At 44.6% G+C, this 23,190-nt stretch overlaps 1 protein-coding gene across 2 annotated transcripts in view; it reads left to right on the top strand.

Annotated features, from left to right (window-relative positions):
- The first annotated feature begins 2,122 nt into the window (after window positions 1-2,122).
- Window positions 2,123-23,190, top strand: part of IPMK (inositol polyphosphate multikinase) — a 38,374-nt gene continuing 17,306 nt past the window's right edge. The window contains exons 1-3 of one of the 2 annotated variants that reach the window (XM_064662190.1): window positions 2,123-2,498; window positions 6,695-6,780; window positions 22,578-22,674. In XM_064662190.1, the coding sequence (XP_064518260.1) occupies window positions 2,264-2,498; window positions 6,695-6,780; window positions 22,578-22,674 (418 nt within the window). In that variant the 5' untranslated portion in view covers window positions 2,123-2,263. Of the gene's footprint in view, window positions 2,499-4,128; window positions 5,302-6,694; window positions 6,781-22,577; window positions 22,675-23,190 lie in introns of those variants that run through there. The other variant, XM_064662191.1, reaches the window with a different exon arrangement.

Raw genomic sequence — 23,190 nt, 5'->3', positions numbered from 1 at the left:
CTTATTCCAATTACTCATGCTTTATTATTTCTTTTAATCCTCTCCAGGGCTACTTCTGTTAGCTGCAAGGATATCTAGCAGCTATCTGTTGAGGACTAGGTGCTTGAATAGTCTTTAAATTCCAATTTTATTGCCTTTTAATTCTGTTCTTTTTTCCATTAAGATTTTGAGTTCAGGTAGATTGCAGGTTTAGAGGGGCAAGTTTGAAATGCCATCTCTCTTTTTCTCTCTGAGTTTAGACCCAGATTAGCTGAAGTATCTTGCATCTCTGCAGGGGGAAATATCTTTCTGTAAGGCTCAGGTTGGCATCCAAACCTTGCAGTAGCTGTTGCCACCGAGACCAGGAGCCTTCTCTCTGCCAAATGCATGCTACTTGTGGGTTTTTTTCACCATACTCCTCAGTAATTCTTTTGCAAGGGTTGGCCAGCTGTGGTATTTCTCTCCTGTGCCAGCAATCCCCTGGGAAAAATCAGCGTTGGGGATCTGAAGACAGGAGCTTACTCTTGCAGCCATCTGACTCCTAATCTTTAGAGCTGGACAGTAATGACTGACGAGAAGGGGATATTCATGAGGGAAAAACATTTCCTGATCAGCCTTGTTACTTCAGAAAGGATCTTGCTGAGTTGTTACCCGTCTCCCCCATCTTACCTAATTAAGAGTGTAAACCAAACTGTTTCATGTATAATGAACTAATATATTTTGATAGATTTATATATTTTGCTCCTTCCTCTCACTCTTCAATACTCTTAATTTCCCCTGTGACCTTCCTGCTCCTGTGATACTTTAATTTCCCCACTAAATTCCTCAAATTGCCATCCACTTCTCCAAACCATGTGCCACGTCTCCCAACTATGGGATAGGGAAGAGGTGGCAAGTAATAGCTGAGCTCACCACATCATCATTTCTCTGATGTCAGCACCAATTCCTGAATATGCATCAGCCCATTTTATAAAACCTGGGCAAACAATATATATCTGCTGAAATTCATTTTCCTGTCTCTGGTCTTGTTTTCCTGTCCTGTGTCATACTAATCCTAAACACAACTTGATACTGGCAGATACCACAGCAAAAGTGCAGATCTAATATTCACAGAGGTCTCCTAATTTTATAATGGAATGAAACGGCAAAAAGAAAAGGCAGTAATTACAGGCTGATAAATAAAGCTGATATGTGCCATAGTGAAATGTTAATAAAACCTCCCTAGCCAGGCAGTGGGCTTTGGGGTCCTGAGAGTGAATGCAGGGCCATGCACACCTTCCTCTGCCCAAGGGGAGGTAAAATTCAGATTAGATATTAATCCCTTATCCAGTTTTGATCTGGCGTTGGGCCAAGTGCGCTAACCTTCTAATCCAAGACCAGCACCTGCGCTGGTAAGGCGTGGTAAGGCTCTGGTTCAGGCTCAGGCTCCCTCCTCGCTGTAAATATTTATACTGTTCACATGCTTCGGTTGGCTCTCACTTGCAGTCCCTCCGATCTACCGGAGAGAAATTAAACCTCGGGGTGACGGCGAATTGCTAAAAAAATGAAGATGATTTGCGGGGTGTTTCAGGTTACCGAGAACCGCGGGAGGAAACGACTCCTGCCCACCCCCGCACGGCTGCGGCCGCTCTCCCGAGGGAGCGAACGCTGCCGGCCGGGCCGGGGGTGCCCGCGGGGTTGGAGGTGCCCGCGGGGTTGGAGGTGCCCGCGGGGTTGGAGGTGCCCGCGGGGTTGGAGGTGCCCGCGGGGTTGGAGGTGCCCGCGGGGTTGGGGGTGCCCGCGGGGTTGGGGGTGCCCGCGGGGTTGGAGGTGCCCGCGGGGTTGGGGTGCCCGCGGGGTTGGGGGTGCCCGCGGGGTTGGGGGTGCCCGCGGGGTTGGCGTTCGCGGCCGCTCTGCGGGTCGGGGCCGGCTCGGCGGGTGCGCCGGCTCCTGCTGCCTCCGCCGGCGGCCGCTGAACCGGCGCTGCTCGGCTCGGCCTCCCCCCGGAGCCGCGTCCGCTCGGCGCCGCCGCTGTCACCACAACGGCAGCAGAACCCTCGCTGCGCCGCGGGCCGGGCCGGGCCGGGCCTGCCGGCGGAGGCGGAGCCCCGCCCGGGGCGGGGCGGCGGCGGTCGCTGCCCCAGCGCGGGGTGGGCGGGCGGCGCGGCGCGGAGCGGCGCGGGGTGATGGAGCCGCGGGCCCTCGCCGTCTGCTCCCCGGCTCGCAGCGCCTGCTGAGGCCCGGCCGGCCCCGCCACCGCAGCGTGGCCGCCCCTCGCCCGCCGCCGCCCTCCCACCGCCGGGACATGGCCACGGAGCCCCCGCGGCCGGCGGGGCGCCCCGAGGGCGGGCGCGGGCGTTGCGCGGGCGGCGGGCGCGGCGAGGCGGCGGCGGAGGAGGAGGAGGAGGCCGCGGCCCAACCGGTGCTCGGCGCCTCCCCGGGCCCCGCTGCGGCGGGGGGCGGCCGGCGGCGGGCGCTGAACGGCTGCGTGCCGCTGTCGCACCAGGTGGCCGGGCACATGTACGGCAAGGATAAAGGCGGTGAGCGGCGGCGGGCGCGGGGAGCGGGCGGCGGGCGGGGTCGGGCCACCTGTGAGGGGATTGCCCCCCACCGCGCCCTCCGTTCATCTGAACTCTCGCAGACCGGCCGTGCCAGGGCGGCGGGGCGAGTCTGGCTTCGATTCTCCTCACGCCCAGCAGCTGGCGGGGCGAGGGTCGGTGCGGGCGGGAGGGGCCCCGGCGGCGCCGGGCAGGGCAGGCAGGGCAGGCAGGGCTCGCCACCGCCGGCTCCGCTCGCACCTGTCCGCCCGCGGGTGCCGGGGTGTCTGTGTTGGGGCCCGGGGCAGTGCCGAGGGGCCGAGGCCTCCCTGCGAGGGGAGGGAGTGATAATTCAAGTAACCAGCATGCTAGCACCCTCAGAACATATATAATGGGAAACATATATATAAAGGGAACCCCCAAACCTGTGGCCACCAGAAACTTCAGCTAAAATATTAGTAAGCAATTATTAGTTGCTGATTTGATAATCAGTCTGAAGCAACGGATAGTAAACAGTCTAAATAATACAAATACCCTGAGGATACAGCATTTTTGGGTATACCTCCACTAGCTTTAAATTTATATTTTAATTTATTTCCACCTTGAGGAATGAGGTGTTGGCCGTCCTCATGAAGGGGCCTTTTGAAATAGGCAGTGGTCAGTGCCTAAGCGAGCAGTCAAGTTAATGTTGCCAAATGGCATTTCTCACCCTTCCAGGACATCACATTTGCTGTACTCTGAGCCGGGTGGAAGGTACACAATCATTCAACTCCCGGTGTGCACTTTGAGAGTAGCTGTAACAAGTACCTGCTGTCATATTGCCTTTGAACCCTGTCAGTGGGAACCACCCCTGCTGAATAGGCCAAGGGCTGAATTTCAGAACCCTTTCAACCATCAGTGAGTGATATTACAGCACTAATGGTACTGTGAGTTTGTCTTATCTACAGCCTGCATCCATGGTGTGTCTTGCTGCTGATAATCTGGACAGAAAAGTCATTCTTCTCCTTGACCCTGCCAAGGGCTGAACTTCAGAACCCTTTCAATCATCAGTGAATGGAATTACAGCACTAAGGGCACTGTGAGTTTGTCTTATCTACAGCCCGTGCCCATGGCATGTCTTGCTGCTGATAGCCTCCACAGAAAAGTAATTCTTTTACCTTGCCCCTGCTGCAGCGGGTGCATTAAAATGTTGATGGAAGCGCGTTGGATCCTTGAAGCTGTATGTCTGTCTTATTCATGTATCATAACATGAGGTGGGATCAGGCAAAAAAGGCTCGCTTTCAGGGGGAGCTTTGTCTTTTGCACATCAGTTTTATTGCTGTTGGATTGAACAGCACAGGTGATCATATTGCGAGTGCCAGCTCGAATGGGTTAGGTAAAGCTAACTCCACTACATCTCATGGCCAAGACCAAGATTTTCCTGCAGAGGTACCACCATGGTTGATGATCTCATCTTAGAAATTTTATGTTGGAGACCAAAGCTGCTCTGGTACTCACAGCTCTCTCATTTTTGTAACTTGACGTTCCCTTCTATCCCCGCACACAAACACTCAGAGGGCTTAAAGGTATCCAAAGTATTTTTAAATGTTTTTTTTTTGTTGTTTTTTTTTTTTAGTTAAAGTACACTTTAATTTTTTTTTTTGCCATAGGGTTTCCTCCTCCTGAATAACCTTTCCGTTTTTCCTTTGTTCTCTGTGAGTGTTACTGCCTTGCAAAGAAAGGCCTCTCACAGCCTCCCTGCATGCACATGTAGACATTTGGCTTTTGAGCACTCTGACTGGCCTTTTGTTGAATGCTGTGTGCTGTAGCTCTTCCCCCAGATAAATTGTGTGTATTAAGTAAAGTAACCACCTTGGGTTGTGGCTTAATTCCATGGGAGAGTAGGAATTAAGAGACAGCACCTGATGGGATGCGCCACCTTACAGGACCTCCCACTGCCGTTTGGTGCCTGTAACTTCACAGTGCTGGGGGTTCCCAAGCCATCAGTGGGATTCTGTAGGTAAAGGAGCCATTCTGCTTCAGAGTTACTTGCTTGCTCACGCAGATCACAAACCTAACTCTGGCTGCTGTTTCCCTGATGCTCTGGTTAGGATGGCTCATACATACTGGTCTGCCCTTATTAGATACCCTTAGAGTACAGAGGATCTTCTCCAAAGTAAATGTTTGACGTATTTGTGCAAGCAGGTTTTGTCTATAGCTCAGTGAAGCACGTGGATTGGATGAGATTGTTTTGTTTAGAAGAGTGCATACAACTGCACTGGTTATTTTTGCAGCAGCTTTGTGTTTCAGAATGGTAGCAAGCTTTGCAGGCACAGTCAAAGAGAAATGTTAGTGAGATATTTCAGGATTTTATTTTCTGTACAGTTCTGCTGCTTCTTTAGAAATGTTAAGTTGCCTATCCACGTACAATACTACTTCCTATCTGTGCTGAAAAACCCCAGGAAGCCTACGACCAACCCATGGCCAACACTGTTATGTTACTATGATCTGCAGATGATGGTATCTCTGCTTGTTGTTATTGTAGATCCTAGGGAAGGTTGTGGAGTTTACATCTTTATGGTGAATGTTGTAATGTGACTCTGGTTTCTGGGCCTGCCCTGGTCACAGTGACTGAGTAGGTGCTCCAGTCTCTTAAGAAATGCAGAGAATGAGGAAACTTTTACAGCAGTTTATATTAAACTCTTCAAGTAATATGGATCAGTGCAGCAGTGTATGGATTCTATTTCCAGGAATCTTTATCTGGTCTTTCTATCTTGTGGGTTGTCTGCTTGTCTTATCATCAAAACCAAAACTCAGATTTTGAAGAGTATGTGTTATAAAACCTGTTTTAATGTTGTGATTGTTAGCAGTTTGCATGCACAATACGTGCCATTCAAGTACTTGGTGCACTTTGCAGAGTGGTTTCCAGCACATGCAAAAGGGTAAGGTTGGGGGGGGGACACAAACTATTGTGTCTTGAAGATGTTGTGGTAGTCAGCACATTATTATGTGGCAGTATTTTTCTAGTTTTGGAAAGTATACAAAATCCAGCTTTGAGCAAGAAACATGACTTGAGAGCTGTTTTATGCAAACTTTAAAAGCCAGTCTTAGGTATAGCCAACTACTGAAACAACTATTCTACATCTGGTGGTTGTTTTAACGTAAATATCTTGGTCTCTGAAGATTTTAGTTAGTTTCCAGGTCTGCACAACAGAGCCCATTCATAGATAATGGTTTTTAAAAGATGAAAACACAATTGCTGTTACAACTGCAGACTCTGTTTGGGACACAAAGCTCCTGGCTCGTTTTTCTGTGTTTTTTCATGCAATAAGCTGAAAGTGCAACCTCTTTTGGATATGGATGACATTTTTGCTTCCCTTCTAAACAAAACAGATTACTGTCTGAAAAGCTCCAAATAAATCCTAGGGAAAAAAAAATTCCAGAAGTGGCTTTTCCTTCTTCCCTTGCAACTGATGATGTTGAAACTTGGGGCACATGTCAGAGGATTGTAGTTACTTTTCTCCATTCTTGCCCGCATCTGTCTCTTCAGTACCCTTGGATACTCAGTTGCATTTCTTATGAGCTACTTAGAAATACTGATGAGCGGAAGGTCATTAAAGCTGTTTCAGGAGGATACTTTTGAGGGGTTTTTTTTTGTGCAGGCATGATGAAGGTATTGCCTGGCTGAGGTGAAATTCTGTACTGTAATTATAGGTGATACAAATAGCATGGAGTGCTGTAGGGGCACTACTTCTAGTAATAAAGACATACTCTTTCTGTGCCACTAGTATAGATGTACATCCACATGACATTTATTTCTGTTTTAATAGTAAGAAATGCATTAAATGTGATACTCTTTTTAACTTCCTGGCATTGTTGGGAAAATAATTTATGAGTTATTTTAGAAGGGAGTGTTTATGCATTCTTAGTGGTGGGTTTTTGGGGGTGGAACTTTTAATGTCAAATTCCATTACTGTGTTGGCCTTGAGCAGAATAAGACCCAGAAAATCATCCAATGGCTAGAAATAGAGGAATGCAAGCAAACCTCTGCAAAGGGTCACCTGTAGGAACTGACAATTTTGACTCTACTGTCTGTGCACTGGAAGCTGTACAGCTTTGCACATGGGCTGTCCTTGATGGTGAATTCACTATTCCTGGGGGGGGGAAAGAAAGGCCATACCTCTTAAAACTAAGCCCTGAAGGAAATGCTTCTCTTCTAGGCATACTGCAGCATCCAGATGGGACTGTCCTGAAGCAGTTGCAGCCACCACCTCGTGGTCCCAGGGAACAGGAGTTCTACAATAAGGTGAGGGTCCTGCAGTGAAGAGGGGGGTGGCTTGCTGCAGGTGAAATGCTGGGTGTGCTTCCTGTACATCCTTATCATTGCAGTTGGGAAAGGGCAACCTAAATATCGGAATGGTATGCTACCAACAGCCCTACCATGGTGTCTGTGTGCTGTCTAGAGCTTTCTCCTCTTTTCCATCTCAGTCCCCATGCCGGACCTACTTCACTCTCGGATTTAAGCTTGCTTGTTTGTTCATGGAACAGCAGAGTTTTCACAGCATCTAAGATTTTATTGAAAAGCCTTGTCTTCCATCTGTGATTAAAGGGATGTATGTTTGATCTCAACTTTTTCGTATAGCTGAGTGTCTCAATTGCTGACATCTAAATTTAGATGTTTTCTACTTTTGTCTAGTCTGGCTTAACTGCTAGCAGTGTTGTTCTCATCACTGTATTAAAACTGTTCACTGTGTTAAAACTCAGCTCCTTTAAAATTAAATAAAAAGCAGAACTCTCCAGTTGTTTTAACTTTAGTTGTTGTGTTTTTCCTATTGCTCATCTTCAATTTGCTTTATCAGTAACTTTAACAACACCAGACCAGGAAAGCTGTTACTTGTTGTCTTGTGGAAGTAAACTATTTTTAGAGCCTGTACTGTCCTACCTGCCTGTGATAGTCTGTCACATGTTTTTTTCTGTATCAGATTTATATGCCATCTCTCTCCATGGCTTACTAGGTATGAAGAACTGTAGAAATCTTCATACAGGGTGAGAGAGGACCCTTGAGACCCTCTGTTTGTTGCTGGTTTTGGTTTGGGTTTTGTTTGGTTTTGTTTGGGGTTTTTTTTCTGTAAAAGGGTATTATAAGTTATCAAAAGATCTTGCATATTTTGTGGAAATGAGAACAAACTAAGCAAGGTGCTTTAAGCAAACTGTGTGTTTTGAGTTAGTAGGAGCCAGTTAAATCTAAATGTAAATATATTTCTGAGGTTTCTCAATGACTGTCATTGAGTCGAGGTTAAGAAAGATGCCGTCCAGCCTGAATGGTTACCCTTCATTAAAAGGAGAAAGCTTGAACAAACTTCTTTGGGCGCCAGGCTGTTCTCTGAAATCCTGAGGCACAGACAGTAACGTGCTAACCCTGTCTAAAGCCAGCAGGTGAGAGGGGTGAGCTCAGGCTTTGCTTGGACATACACCTTTCACAGCAGAGACTTTATCGTTTTGCCTGTTTAAGCTTAGACTCACGTGACAAGCTGTGAGCAAGACCCTGGACAAAGTCTTTGAGAAAGTGATCTGTGTTAATGCCCTTGTTACTGCTCTGTGAAGAAGTCAGGTCTCAATGCTAATAACTTGCAAAGTTAACTTCAATTCTTCTGAAGCTGGGTTGCTTCTAACACTGAATTTTTTTGGTTATAAGCCGTCTTGGAAAGGAGTTGGACAACTCTTGAAAAGTAACAGAGAAAGGGATGATGGGCTTTGCATGGACTAGAATGCATTTTTTGTGGGAGGAGGGAAGGAGAGCATATGTGTGTGTGTAGGTGTAGGTGAACACAGGAGAAAGGTCTTGGGAGGTTTAGGGTAAGGTACAGTTTCATATACAGCTTGAGCTGATCCACTAGCTCACTGCTGCCAAGATGGAAATGCCTTCCTTCCCATTCCTGCCGTTTAACCTTGTACTGTGATGGTGCTTTTTGGGCATCGATGAACTGATCTGACCTATTTAAAAGATGGCAAAACTTCCTTGTCTTGGTAGTCTTCTGCCAGTTTCTGTGACTAAACTGATAAGCAATGGGAACAGTAGGGAGGCTGTCCTGCTTTGGTGACTGAGTTTAACCCAGTTGTGGGCTATAATCAAAAAGAGGTTATCACCTTGGAGTAGGCTGATGAGCCTCCAGAGAAGGGGGGAAGGAGAATATTATCACTGCTTGAGGCAGGGAGTTGTTTACAAGGTGGTCAGGTTCAGGAGATGGTGAGAAACAGCGCAGAAATGAAGTAAGTGAAACAAGACTGAGTCCCAGGCTCTCACTTTGTCAGGACTAGACAGCAGGTCAGTTGATAAGATCAAACTAGAAGGTTGTCCAGTAGTATATGTGGATTAATTGTGATTTTTTTTTCTTTTTCCATTTCTGCCTCGGTTTTTTCATATGTCTTAGAACTGTTTTGTCTGTAGTGGTAGGTCGGTTACTGCTCCCTTTGTATGCCACCTTACACTGTCCTGAATGAAGATTAGTACCCCCAGTACCTGGGTCAGAAACAAGTGGGGTACCTTTACTTACAGTAAAGCAAACCTTGTCTGAAGTAACTGAGAAGCTCTGTAGTTTATGGTAGCAAGAAGATGAGCGTGTCTCAGTTTCAGCTGCATGAGTCAGCTGGAGAGCAGCTATCACAGATCTGAAGCAGAAGTGTCTTCCAGGAACCAGGAAGTGGTATCTCAGCGTGCAGTCTGAGTGCTTGTGAGCTGGAGGCTGCAGGGAATGTGTCATCATAGAAGATAATGAGGCATTAAGGGACAACTTTGACTAGAACTCTGATATGTTTAATGTGATACCAGGTAGATATTATCTTCTGTTTGGACCAAGAAAATCTTCTCTGCTGAAACTGCTGGATTTGCTTGCAGCTGGACGTGTGAACATGACAGAGGTAAAAGTCTGCATCAGTGAATCACCAGAAGTTTTTCCCATGGTTATCGATGGGTTTTTTTCTGTTGAACATGAAGCTGAGTACTTACTGCTAGAGCCCAAACAAAATGGGCTTCCATTTTGGAATGGAAACTTGAGCAAGACACTGTAGTGCAAATACTAATAGTGATCTGAAACCTGCTAAGAAGAGGGTGGCAGCTGGAAGTTTGGAAGAATTTCACAGGTCTCTATCTATTTCTTGGGAAATCTCTCAAGTAATTCCTCCTCAGTCTGCTGCCAGGTTACCTTTCCGATTTTGTCATAGTATATTTTCAGTTTAGCAGTTAAAAAACCAAACCAACTAACCAGCCCACCCTCTAAATACAGGTCTTTTTTCTTAAGAGATTAATTCACTGAGTAAATCAAACTTTTACCTCTACTACAGCAGTTCTGTACTGATGGGGAAGGGGCTTGCCATGACTCTGTGTTATGAGGGAGGGAAAGAATGACAAGATTATTGTGAATACCTTCTATGATAAAATGTAGTAGAACAATGAGCTGTTTGTAGTTGTTGTTAATAACTTACTGTGCATTGCTTAATTTATCATTGGAGAGTGACTTTCTAGCCGCAATGTCCACTTGCTATTGAGTTCTGTAAATCTGAGTAATTATAAAATTATACAAAAATTATTAAAAATTATATTATTATAATTTTAATTTTGTTCTTGCAAACTCCCTTCCTGTACCTGAGGGCATGAACCCCTTACAAACATTGCCTCTATAAACACAGAGTGTTTTACCAGGTATTCTAGTACCCTTATCTGGGTGAAAAAAATTGCAGTTTTTTTTTAACTTGAATAGCTACAAAATGCTTTGTTTTCAATAGGTCTGAGCAGCAAGAGAACAAAACAAATTGAAGTAAAAGGGTTGTGGTTTGTTAAGGATTGCTGATCAGTTGTTTCTATCTAATGTCAGTGCTCTGTGAGAACATGTAGGTGGAGACAGTCCACCTTTGAAAGGGGCTTCAGGGGGGAGCAGTTCCCACAGAGATGTGGGAACAGGGAAATAGCGTTGTTTGAAAATGTAGTAGACACCCTTTTCAATTAAAGAGAATAAATTGGTAAAAGGCAGTTGTGTGTTTATGGTAGGCTGCCTACACAAGCATGCAAAGAAATCCATGGAAGTGGGCTGCTCCTCAGTGTGTTTTGGGATTTGGCTTCAGTGTGCTTTGTGCCAGGGCCCATTTATCTGTGCTGAAATGGTCTGATTTAGTTCAGCAGTGTTGGGAGAGGGAGGAAGCCTATTAGGCCTCCTACAGTGATCTCGTGGCAGATGAGTTGGAACTGTGAGAACAGCATCCTTTGGAAAGGTTAGTACAAGCGAATGAGGTAAACCCCCTGCTTAGCTGGGTATGGAGCTCCTGTCTCAGCCATGCTGGGCTGTGCCCAAGAGCACTCTGTGCTAGCACAGCTCTCCCTGTCTAAAAGGCTGTCCTCTTCAGCACAGGGCTCTCCTTAGTTTATGGTGTCAAAAATGTAGCATTGCAGAAACTGCTCTCCTGTTGGTGCTCTGCAGAGGGGGAGGAAGCTGGAATGTCAGGCTTTAAAGAGGGACAGCTGCTTTTGTGGCACAAGAGGAAAGGGTTTGGGCTGCAAGGAGGGCTTGCCCTTCTGCCCTGCTCTGTTGAGACCCTACCTGCAGTGCTGCATCCAGCCCTGGAGTCCCCAGTGCAGGAAGGACCTGTTGGACTGAGGCCACCAAGATGATTAGAGGAGCACCTCTGCTATGAGGAAAGGCTTAGAGAAATTGGGATTGTTCAGCCTGGAGAAGAGAAGGCTTTGGGGTCACCTTAGAGCCTCTTCCAGTGCTTAAAGAGGTTCCAAGAGAGCTGGAGAGGGACTTTGGATAAGGGCATGGAGTGACAGGACAAGGGGAATGGCTTCACACTGACTGAGGGCAGGGTTAGATTCAATACTGGGAGGAAATTTTTCCCTGTGAGAGTGGTTATTCTATGAAAACTGATGAAGAGGGAATTTACAGTGGTTGAGGTTACCTTTGTGACTACATTTTCCTACAAGCTGTTAAGCACTGCAAGATGGAGTGTTTCTTGTGTTCAACAGAACAAGAGAAGGTGGCTGAAGTGTTTTGAAGTGGCAGCTCTTTCACTTCTGATCCTGGCTTCGGTGGGGCTGTAAACCTTTTACTGTGTGTAGCTGGTCTGAGCGTGGCCTACTGAAGTTTTTGAGGTTGCTAATGCAACAGCTAATAAACTGAGATTTAATGCTTCACAGATCCATAAATGTTCCTGTAAACTTTTATTTGAATTGCCCTTCTGCTCTCCTGTAGTGACTGTGTGATACTTGGGGTATGTGTAGTACACCTTTCCCCCTTATGCTGCCTGCCAAAAACTGTCCTGAGAAATCTCTTGCAGCATGGACAACTTCCAGCACTTACCTTTTTCTTTCTTTCCCTGCCATCCATCAACCCCCAGTCCCCACCCCGCTCCTGTTTGCTGCGTGTCAAAATTGTCGTAGCTGGTTTTAGTGGTGTTGCCATGTCATGGCTCCAAATAATGTATGGTTGCAATAGTGTAAGGTTTCCAAGGCTGTTGTAATGCAAGTCTTACCTGAATTCTCAGATATTCTTGTCTCAGGTGCAAGGGTAATTTTGGGGGATTGGAATAAAAAAGTGGACAGGATTTTCCTAGTCCGAGCTCAACTCTGGCAACCTCCTACCTCTAGCCAGTGCTTGTAAACCAAGGGAGCTGGTTGACCCCTTGTAGCATTGTGAAAAGATAATTGAGCTAATCACCTGACCCTTCTGGATAACAGATCTTCCACCCTTTGCCATTAAGTAATGGATCTGTTAACTGCTGTAGTGGTATTCCAAGTTCAGGGTTTGAGCCCTGCTGACATCGAATGTGAATGCAAGGAAGCTGTTGCCACTGGAGATAACAGAAAATGTTTTTCACTTTTGTTACATGTCCTGAAAACAAAACCAGGATGTAAGAGACACAAATAGCTCTAGCCTGTAAAAGAGATTTACACTGGTTAGGTGAGAGTTAGGCACTTGAAAGCTAGGAACGAATGGTTTCGTGGTTGCCTATGCAATTGTTCTGAACTTTTTTTGGATGCATTGTAATGCAGCTTTCAATAGGGCCACGGCCTGTCTTTCTGTTTTGCTTCCCCTAAAGAATGCACTAACTCATTTTACAGCCTGACATAAGGCACAATGAATATTGTTTGTGAAACTTTTGCTGACTCCTTTGTGACAGTTAGTCTTTGAGTTTGTGACTGGAGACTAATGTGTTAGACCCAGTTATGTTAATGTTCCTGAAGCCATAGTTCCTTGTGCTTCTGTGGTTACAGAGAAGAAATGTTCTTTTCTACAGTGTCTAATTTTAATTAGTATTCCAGCAGCTTCAGGCAGTACAGAAGACTTGTGGTGACTTCCCTCCCCCTCCATGGCAAAAAATCAAGCCAGCAGCCTGAAAGATGGATTTTGGCCTAGAAGCTTTTGCACAGAGTTGCAGGAACTGACTCCTGAGGCTCAGCCCCCTTTCAGCCTACATAGCACAAATCACAATCAGGCAGCCTGTGTTCTGCTCTGCTAGTGACAGAAAAGGAAAAGGATTGGGGAGGCAAAATACGTCTTGTGTCAGGTTGAATTACCCTATTTTGTAAACTCAGTTATCTGGTTTTATAGTCTTGATTTAGATGATTATCCTTGGCTGAAAAAGGAGTGGATGATGGCATCATGCTGCTATTGTGTACTAAAATATCATTATCATGTGATCATGTCTCCAGCTAAGGTTCTGATTTTCAGTCTTGTATGGACAAAAAAAATAGGATGCACGATTTTCTTACCATCTTATTTTGGAGATGCAGTGCCTCGCCCATGCCTTTTATTACTACCACATTCAGAGCTGTAGCTCAGTCTCCCAGAAGGTCATCTTCAGCCTTGCCTCATTCTGGTACATCCAGATCTGCCTCATTGTCAGCAGAGATAGTGGTACTGAAGTGTACAAATTACCCGTTGGCAAGCATAGCAAGCACGTCCTGATACAGTCCATTCCTGCACTTGACATTAGTTCTCCTGCTGTGAAACTGTCTAGAAGTGATCCTGTTTTGCTGGGGAAATAGGCAACCTGAAGTTCCCAAATGAGCACGTGAAGTTGCCTCACACTCTAAACCACGAGCCTGGGCAGAAGTATTGTAGTAAAAGGAAGGGCACACAGTGTTTCTTAACTAATGAGAAGAAAATGGCTTTTTGACCAAGTTGTGAAATACTACCAGCTGGTATCCAGATCTTTTTCATATGAGGAGTTGTCTAAGAGAGATGAAGCATGGAGTGTAACTGTAAGAATCTGCTGAGTTCGTAGTATTGTCTTATAAACATGTTTTTTGTTCTTCACTATTAAATGACTGAAAGCTGACTGTGCCAGGACAGTAAGACTTAAAAAGTATGACTTTTTTTGATTCTTGCACTCTGCAGCAAAAACGATGCAGTGGAAGGTTAACCCAGAAGGGTATGGTGAGCTCCTTGAGGATTGTGTATCACAGAATAAACTACAACTTGCTTTAATATATCAAAAAAACCCTCATAAATGGAGAAAGTAAAAGGCCATTATTGCAATTTGATGCTATCGCAGAACTGCTGGGTGGGGTTACTGACAGACTGAGTAGCCTACAGTCATTCAAGTAAGTGGGGAAGAAAATCCACTTCTCTTACCAACCTCATTTTGAGGAAGATTCGTTGTTCCTGAAAGTAGACCTGGCTGAAAATTAAGCAAAAATGCAATTTTAAAGTGCACAATATGTTAAATTGAATTAAGATACAGTGCAGTGCTCCTGCTGTGCTGGAGGATCATACAAGTACTTTTTTGGACTGGATCAAATATCGTTTAGACTTCATTTATGAATGTGTCAGAATATGGATCCACTTACTAAATACATATTAGTGTTACACAGAAAAAACTGTGTTCATTATAAGTTCATTTAAAGGTAAGATACAGTTGGTGAGCTGCCAGTATGGGATTGAGGAAAGTGTAGGTTGCCTCCTTGGAAAAAAAGCAAAATAAATTTAGTCTCCAAAAAGAATTCTAGTTTCCAGATTTAAATAAAACCTAAAAACCCAGGCTTGTAATATGAGAATGTTGTCTGATGACATCCTGGAGGGAACAGATGCCATCCAGAGGGACCTTGACAGGCTTGAGAGGTAGGCTCATGAAAACCTCAGGAAGTTCAACAGAGCAAAGTGCAAGGTCCTATGCCTGGATCATGGCAATCCCAGGCACACCTACAGGTTGGGTAGTGTAGTAATTGAGATCAGCCCTGCAGAGAAGGACTTGGGGGTGATGGTTGATGAAAAACTCACCGTGAGCCAGCAGTGTGCGCTCACAGCCCAGAAAGCCAAGGGAATCCTGGGCTGCATCCAAAGGAATGTGGCCAGCAGTCAAAGGAGGTGATTTTCCCCCTCTGCTCTTGTGAGGACCCCACCTGGAGCACTGCATACATTTCTGGTGTCCCCAACACCAGAAAGATACGGAACTGGTGGAGCAAGTCCAGAGGAGACCACCAAGTTACTAGGGGGACTGGAGCACTTCCCCTGCAAAGACAGGCTTTGAAAGTTGGGGCTGTTCAGCCTGGAGAAGAAAAGGTTGCATGGAGACCTCAAAGCAACCTTCCAGTATTTGAAGGAGCCTGCAGGGAAGCTGGAGAGGGACTCTTCATTAGGAAGAGTGATAGGACAAGGAGTAATGGGTACAAGCTGAAAGAGGGAACATTAAGGTTAGATATTAAGAAGAAATTCTCTGCTGTGAAGGTGATGAGACACTGTAACAGGATGCTCAGGGAGGTTCCCCAACCCTGGCTGTGTTCAAGGCCAGGTTGGTCATGGACAAGGCCTTGAGCAGCCTGGTCTAGTGGGAGGTGTTCCTGCCCATGGCATGGGGGGTTGGGACTAGGTGAGCTTAAAGGTCCCTTTCAACTCTTAACATTCTATGGTTCTATAAATGGCAGTTTAAATGGAGTGCCTTGGCCTGGCACTTAGGCAGTGAGCCATCTTAAGGTGCTCAGCAGGCTGTGGGACCAGCTGTATGCTGGCATTGCTGCCAGGGAGGGGATGGAAATGTGTGTGGACTGTGATAGTGCTGTCTCTGAGTGACTGAACTTACCATCAGTCTGCACCAGCAGGGTAGTGCTACAGTGCATTCCTTCTGAGGGCTGCCTCTTACAGTCCTAGGAAAAACAACCCAACATATGTCTGTTAGGACTTGGATCCCATTTCTGTCTCTTTGAAATGTAAAATTAAATTTTGCTTTTCTGAGTGTAACTGCTTCAGGATTTCTCCCAACCCTTGTTCTCTCTCACTTCTATCTGGGAATCTTCAGCTGGGATCAGGTCGCTTTCCAGAAACAAAGAGTAACACTGAATGTTCTCACAAAGTGGAACAGCCATACTGGCTTCTTTCCCCTTTTGTCCTAATGTTCTACCATTCCACTTTCAGTAATTTCAGTGATAATTTAAGCTTGAATAGTTGGAGTTGCTTAAAAAAATTATTCTTAGGGCGGAAAATTTGTATGAAAACACTCTGGCTGCTGGCTGTATTCAACTCGCTTTTGCATCTGTGAGCTTGGATGTGTCAAGGTAGCGGTTTCTGACCAGGTCCATGTCTTCCCTCAAAATCCTAAGCACTATTCATGTTGCACCACTTTGTGCATTGCAGTAACAATGTGCTTTTGGCGCAGTAGTTGTGAAGACAGATGAGAAAACTGGTTGAACTGTACTTCTGCAAGACCAAGTACTTGACTTGCTGCCTTGAAATTTGCTGGGTCTCTCTCTGGGTGCTGGTAGCTTGAGTTTTGCAGTGGGTAACTTCAGGTCAGCGTCTCTCCTGCTCTGTTGGGTAAGCATTATCAAAGAAGTAAGAAATAAGTAAGAATGGGAGAAGTATTTAGTATGTTAAAATTGAAAATTCCTTATCAGATGACCAATGATAGTATGTCTTAACCATTTTTTCAGGCTATGTTCTCATTGTTTAGGCCTCTAGGGGATAGTGCCGTATATGAACTCTGCTCCAGTTTGCTGTATGTGCATGTTGGCACATCTGAACAGAATTCTGGTTAGATTATGGAGCAGAGACTTTGATCTGCAATTTGCCATGTGCTTTTGGACTATCCACCTAAAACTTTCATAACCTACTTAAGAGGCTGCATAACCAGTGTTAGAGCTGGTAACATAAGTACCAGCTGATAGTGCTGCCTGAGGGATCAGACTTTGTTGAGCATCCTGAAAGAAGTATTATCTTCGACTTCGGAGTGCTCTCAGGTTCATTGAAGACTCCAGCTCCTATGCAGCTGAAGCTGACTGTAATGTCTGATGGTGCTAGTGACTTGTAAACACAGGAGAGACTGAAGGGCAAGAGAAAGCCTGGTTCTGTGGCAAGAGATTGGTGATGAAACATGATCTTTAATTTTGCAATTTTGACCAAGAAGGCCGTAGCGGCCACTACCCCGCTCTGTGCTCAGCTGGGTGACTTGCAGCAATTGTAGGAAAATGTGGATAAAGTAAGCAATTAAAGCTTGCTTTGTTGTTAATGTTTAGTTGCCCAGGAGTCGTGTGGGATGAAAGATGAGATGGGAGTTTGTTGTCTTGCGAAGGGGGAAACAACACTTCTCTGCTTCTGATGGGGTAGGGCCAGATGCCTGCTTATGCCTTTCGAAGTCCTTTGCTTCCTTGCCTCTACAGTAAATGTTTATTGGAAAGAAAGAGGGCCCGGAGGATCTATCTCTCCCCAATTTACCCTGAGCCATTTGAAGCGACCTGCTGTGGATGCTGGCTGCTGTTCTTCACTTGTGGCTCACCCCGTAGTATTTGTTCAGCTTTGTGGTGGTGGCTGTGCCTGACTGCAGCCTTTTGGGTGGTTCTTCTGGCTGCTGAATTTTTGAAGCTCTGCCACATCCTCAGAAATGGGTCAGGGTTTGCTTTGCCTCTTGTAAAGATGGTTCTGTGCCTGGGGCTTCAAATCTTGCTAGAGTCAGCCTAAATTTGACTATGTAAAATGTGAAAGTGGATGAAATGAGACCTGCTGGTTTTTTGGCATTGTAGAGAATGAGTGGTTGATAAACATGATCAAATAAGTGTCTCTTTGGGAGATTTTTGAAGCTTATTTTCACAGCCTTCATTTTTTGGAAGGTAAGATGGCCAACTCCTTGCTATAATGTAGGTTTTTTTCCTGACTCCTGGAAGAAGGGTGTGATTGTCACAAGTGTGTGCCGTCTTTATTCGAAAATCCATTTATGTGGTCAGATTGTAGGAATAGATCCTGCTTTGTTCTAAACTTTCTTTCTTTCTGTAGGTATCTTCATTGAGAATGATTGCAATCTCATTAGTATGCCTGTATATTGGATAGTAAAATAAGCAGTTTGATATAATAGCATTTAATATGACATCACTCACAAATACTTAACTTTTGAAATTATTCTGGTGTCAGATATTTTCAATATAAGCAGACTGGCTCAATGCCAGTCACATTTATGGAAACAAATACTGCGGACACTCGCAAGTCAGACCATGATGGTACCACTTTGAAAAGAAGCCAGGGCTGTCTGAGCTGTAAAGCCAAGCAGATACGAATTGCTAAAATCACAGGTGCTGTTTCAACCTCAGTTTTTTGGCCCTTGCACTTCCTTGGTGTAACTGGGTGAGATAGGAGTCCAGAGGGAAATGCGGTGTGCGCTCAAGTAATTAAAATCTGTGATATAATACATACCCAGTGGGAGAGGGAATTAAGCTTGCACTGTCACCTGTAAATCTTGCATTTGCTAATTTAAGCGCGTGACTTAGCTGCATTAACTGCTCGTAAAACCCTGAAAAACCCACACTGGACACTGAACTGTCTGCCTGATGTTGGCAGCTGGTTGTGTATCCTGAGACCGCAGGCTGTAGTGCTGCTACCTTTCGGGATAGTTTCTGATAGCTGGCAACAGAGGAAGGTGATGGTTCAGACTGATATGCCCACTCTGGCATTTAAAGTTTCCTACTCAAATAACTTTACAATAAATGTGAGTTTAAAAAATATATATGTTCTTTTAAATTGACCCTTGAATAGTTCAGAAGATTCTCTACAGATGACTTTCCTGTCAAAGTGGTATTCTTTTCATCAGAACAATTTAAGACAGGTCTGTACTGCCAGAACTAGTTTCCTGCTGAAGTTTAAACATTTATTTTACCCTCCCTCTGTCGTTTATGTCATTAGCTAGTCTTTAGAAAACAAAAAAAAACCCAAATGTCATGTTGCATTAAATAAGAAAAAAGAACATTCCCGTGGTCCCTGTTTGCATTAAAAACCACATGAATCTGTTTGAAACACACCAAAACAGTGTGTACTTTGGATTAAAAACTTAGGGATGGTAAATTTGCCTCGGAATTAAAAAGTCCTGAGTGACTCATGACTTCATGAGGTCTGTTAGACTATCTGAGCTGCCACAGGACATGTGTGGGGTGTATTCTTCCTATTGAGTTAGTGGCTGTAATTTGCAGTGGTGATGTTGTGAGCCCTCCAAATGTCAGCATCCTGTTTACTTGCTTTTAAGTCCAGCAGTTACTACATTTTCTGTCTCCAGCTTGTGCTATCAGAGGAATGTAGCCTATGATACATAGAAGGGATACCTCCCCAAGATGAGCTGGCAGAATTATTTCACAGTTCTCAATTTGTTGAACATTGTGTACTGGTAGTGGAGAAATGGCTTCTATTTGTCAGTATATGCTGGAGAAATGGAACTATTGTTGCATTAAAAAGAAAAAAAACATTATTGCTGAAAGTGAAATATTGCTGAAAGTGGAATATTGCTGATGTGAGTAAAAATTTAATGGTTTATTTATAAAGGTTGTTGTGGGGTAAGTGATAACCTGCATTTTTCATGAGTCTTCCAACAGTATTGGTAGCAACTCCTTTTGGTGTAGGAGGTACACTGTTTATTTCTCATGTAGTCTTAGGGATGATGTTGTTATGTATACATCTGTATTTGGCATTCTGATTGACATCTAAGTGTATAGCTTGCTAACAGGTTGTATGAACTGAGAAGAAAAGCCCATGACACGTGTGCTGCTTACGAGGCCCTGCTCTAATGTCCTGCATAATTCCTGAAATGTCTGGGTTTGTAGCTTCGCCTACACCAAGTGACTTCCTCTAATCTTTATTCAGAGTAAATGCTTATTCTTGTGTGACATGCAAATACATTACAGGCTAAGAGTGAAGTTTATCTTAAGGTTTATATAATATAGAAGTCTCCATATTATAAGTGCTTTGTATACGTTAGGTCAGACTTACGAAGGGAGTTTATTACTGGTTCTGGGAGCGAGACAGCTTCTTGAGAGACAGAAGTAATGCACTTAGTTCTGTTATATCAGAGTAATGATACTGAAAAATGCATTACTTGGGAGTTCTGTCTCCATTTAAAATGTCATGTATCACTATATTAAGGAATGGACTACTTGGAAGACATGGCTTCTGGAGCTCTTTTCTTCATTTAGCCTTGACTTTGGGCTAAAACACCCCATTATAAATTATCTGACAGGATTATCTTTGTTGTATCCTGATGTTTGGAATACACAGGAGTATACTCATAATTACTTGCTAAGTTGCTAAGTTCAGTTGCTTAAAGTTGATGATAAAAAGTAAGTCAAGGGTACTGTCTCTTTAAAAAACAGAAGTGGTTTCCTGACATTTCACTTTCTCAGAATCTTTTGCCAATAGATTAAGTAATTGAGTTACTATGTTTGCCTGTTTTTTCAGTTGCATTCAGTGTTTCTTCTCCTTGTCTGCTGCGCTTTTGGTTTCCATCTCTCTCCTCTTGGTCATGACTTGCTCACATGTAAGGGCTGTGACACTGCATGATGGTCACTGCCTCTCAGATCTGCTTAAATTCACCTGGGAAAAGAGCATTTGTGCTGGGCCAACTTGGGTCCCTACCTTGGCTGTGAAGTGCTGTGATCATAAACTACCACAGTAAACAAAAATTGGGTTTGTACTATTGGTCTGAAAATGCTTACAGCATGAAGTAATGCCACCTGTCAGTGCTTGGAGTCCTGTCCCAGGAACAGCTGTCTGTACAGTGGGGAACACTACACTGTTATAAAAGAGAGCAGTAGTCCAGTCTGTGCCTCAGCATCTGCCTGGTGCTAATCTTTCTCTCTGTTCTCTCCCACCCTTAACTTCTTTTTTTCTTACTTAAACTAGTAAGATCAAGCTAGATCTCTCTTCTGGAGAAAGCGCGGTCTTCCGCTGGCGATGCCTGAGGCTCGGTGAAGAAACGTTGCATAAATACACAGCAGGCACTGATCCTGGGAGCAAGCAAGGCTTTTTGTCTTAGAGCACAATATACCAGCGTGTCAGCTTGTGTTAACATGGAGGAAAACTGGGCCTAGATGTACAATTATGTGTCATCCTCAGAGGTCATGCCAGCTTGTTGAATCATGACGTGTGAAGAGAGATCAGTGCCCTGTGATGTGACTGTGACTTGTAAGATACGCACCCAGCAACCTCTGTGTGCTTAAGATAGCGACAGTAGTGGCAGAGGGTGCGGTGGGGGGTGTATGCCAACGTTTTGCAACACGCTGTGCACATATTCTTGTGGTTTGAGCTTTGAGGTTTCAGCCCCTTCCCTTAGGATCTTGAAAATGGGGCATTACCATGAACTAGTTAAAGGAACAGGTCAAATTCATTACCCTGGCGTGCAGTCGGTGTGGATTTGGGTTTATCGTGTTTTTGATCGCTGCCCAGTAATGGTGCTGGCATGAGGGTGTCAGAATTGTGGCTGGTGCAAGCCCAGGAGAACCCCGTGTTAGCTGTGGAGCAGCCCCTGTGTCAGAAACACACAGGTGATTTGAGTTTGAGGTTTCTGCAATGAAACCTGAATTTAGCACAAACGCTTATTAACTTATTTAGTTAATATTAACTTATTTAGTTAACTGCTGCTGCATGGGGTTCTGTCTAGAGTTAACTGGCACTGGTGAGGATAGCTGAGGCTTGCCTTGATTCTCAAAAATTGCAGCTGGACTTCAGGTTTGTTTTTTTTCTCCCTAGTTGTATAAACATTACAACAACAGAGGCATGTATTTTGCAATACCTCCCCATTGGAGTAGGTATTCCCCTACTGAGGTTAAATGTGGTCTGACACAGTGAGCTGAGCCAACTCTGCAGAGCTGTTAACACTTGACTTTTTTTGCCTTCCTTCTGACTTTGCAGTGGGCTCTGGCTGCACTGAAGTGAAAGCAGAACCTTTAGCATGGTTTGGTCACTGTGCAGCATCCATGGGTATTGCTGTGCAGCCACTGTGGGGCTGAGGGGCAGGACAGTACTCTGATGGCATCACAGCTAGAACTGTAGGGGGATTGGGATGAGATGGCTCCTAAAGGCAGTAACTGTCATTGTAACCTGTCCTGGAGTGGATATAGATCATTTAGTCCACAAAGCACATGGAAAACCTATAGGCAATCCCCTATGTCTGGAACTACATCTTTGGGTGGGGTGGGGGTGAATCTGGGCAAGGGAATGGTTTTGAAACCACAAACTGGCGACAGTCATGTGATTCCATAGGCTTTGTTTTCACTCTGCAAAGAATTGTTCCTTCAGGAATATAAATCAGCTGCTATTTCCAAACTGTTCGTGTTTTTCCTACAGAAGTTAAAAAAAATGTTGAAAGCGTTAAATGAAAAGAAATATATTTGAATTGTGTATAATCTGTGTGATGTAGCTACAGCATGAATTGTTTTGGAGGAGACAAGAAAATACTATCTAGTCTGAGCCTATGTACTTTACCTGATATAATTTAAAAAGCTTTGGATATATGATACAACGCAGTAATCCTATACAGTCTCACATCCAGGATCCGAGAACACCCTTTTCACTAAATTGGCTTTGAAGTTAACAATTATAGTTTAGATTTTTATTCAAATTAAGCCATAAATTATTCTTGGAGTTGATGTATATTTTCCACTTCAAAATTTGAAAGAAAGGATGCTACTTCTTTATGTTGGACTGTGATAATTATCATCCTTATCTTGTATGTTTTTTAAATGTACAGTAGAAATCTTAAACTTATGAAAACAAAGACTGTAAGAAAGTATAACTATGGGACAATCAGAAGTATAAAATGAGTGTTTTTAAAGTGATGATCTTTCCAACCCTCCCTAATTTATTTCAGGTTTATGACCCTGACTGTTGTGACAGCATTCTTCTGGAGCTGCGGAAATATCTGCCAAAATACTTCGGTGTCTGGTCACCACCTACTGCACCAAATGGTACTGTTCTAATTTTATCTGTTAATCCTTGCGTTCTGGAAATATTTTCTGGAGACTGATCTTTGGCAGTTGTGAGCTCCATAGGTTTTTTTATTGGTCTTGTTTTGTAACCCACTAATGTTCCCTCTGACAGCTGGTTTCAGTTTGCAGTCCTGGGGCTGGATTAGGTCTTTGGGGTCTTCCTCCCAGGGAAGATGGGGCACAGCTGTTTGTGCACCAAAGGTTTCCTGAGTAGCTGGGCCTGATGCATGTTGCCTCAGAGCTGCTGGTCTGGTTTGTGTTGTGTTGGAGGAGTGGGCTGGTTTCATGGCTGTGTCCAGTCAGGCCATCAGAGCAAGAGGCAGGCACCTTGTGGGCGTGGAAGGAAGGAAAGACGGATAGGCTGGGGCTGAAACAGAAGCATTCAAACTGGAATCTGCTACTGGATCTCCAGAGGTTGGATCCCATCATCATCATGCCTTTTCACACAAAGCAGTTATTCCAGCAGGTACCATGCTGGTGAGCTCCACTTGTCAT

The sequence above is a fragment of the Pseudopipra pipra genome, chromosome 8 (assembly GCF_036250125.1).
Source record: "Pseudopipra pipra isolate bDixPip1 chromosome 8, bDixPip1.hap1, whole genome shotgun sequence".
In the NCBI taxonomy this organism is placed as follows: Eukaryota; Metazoa; Chordata; class Aves; order Passeriformes; family Pipridae; genus Pseudopipra; species Pseudopipra pipra.
The sequence above is the reverse complement of the archived record's forward strand: the minus strand, read 5'-3'. Positions and strand labels throughout refer to the sequence as shown.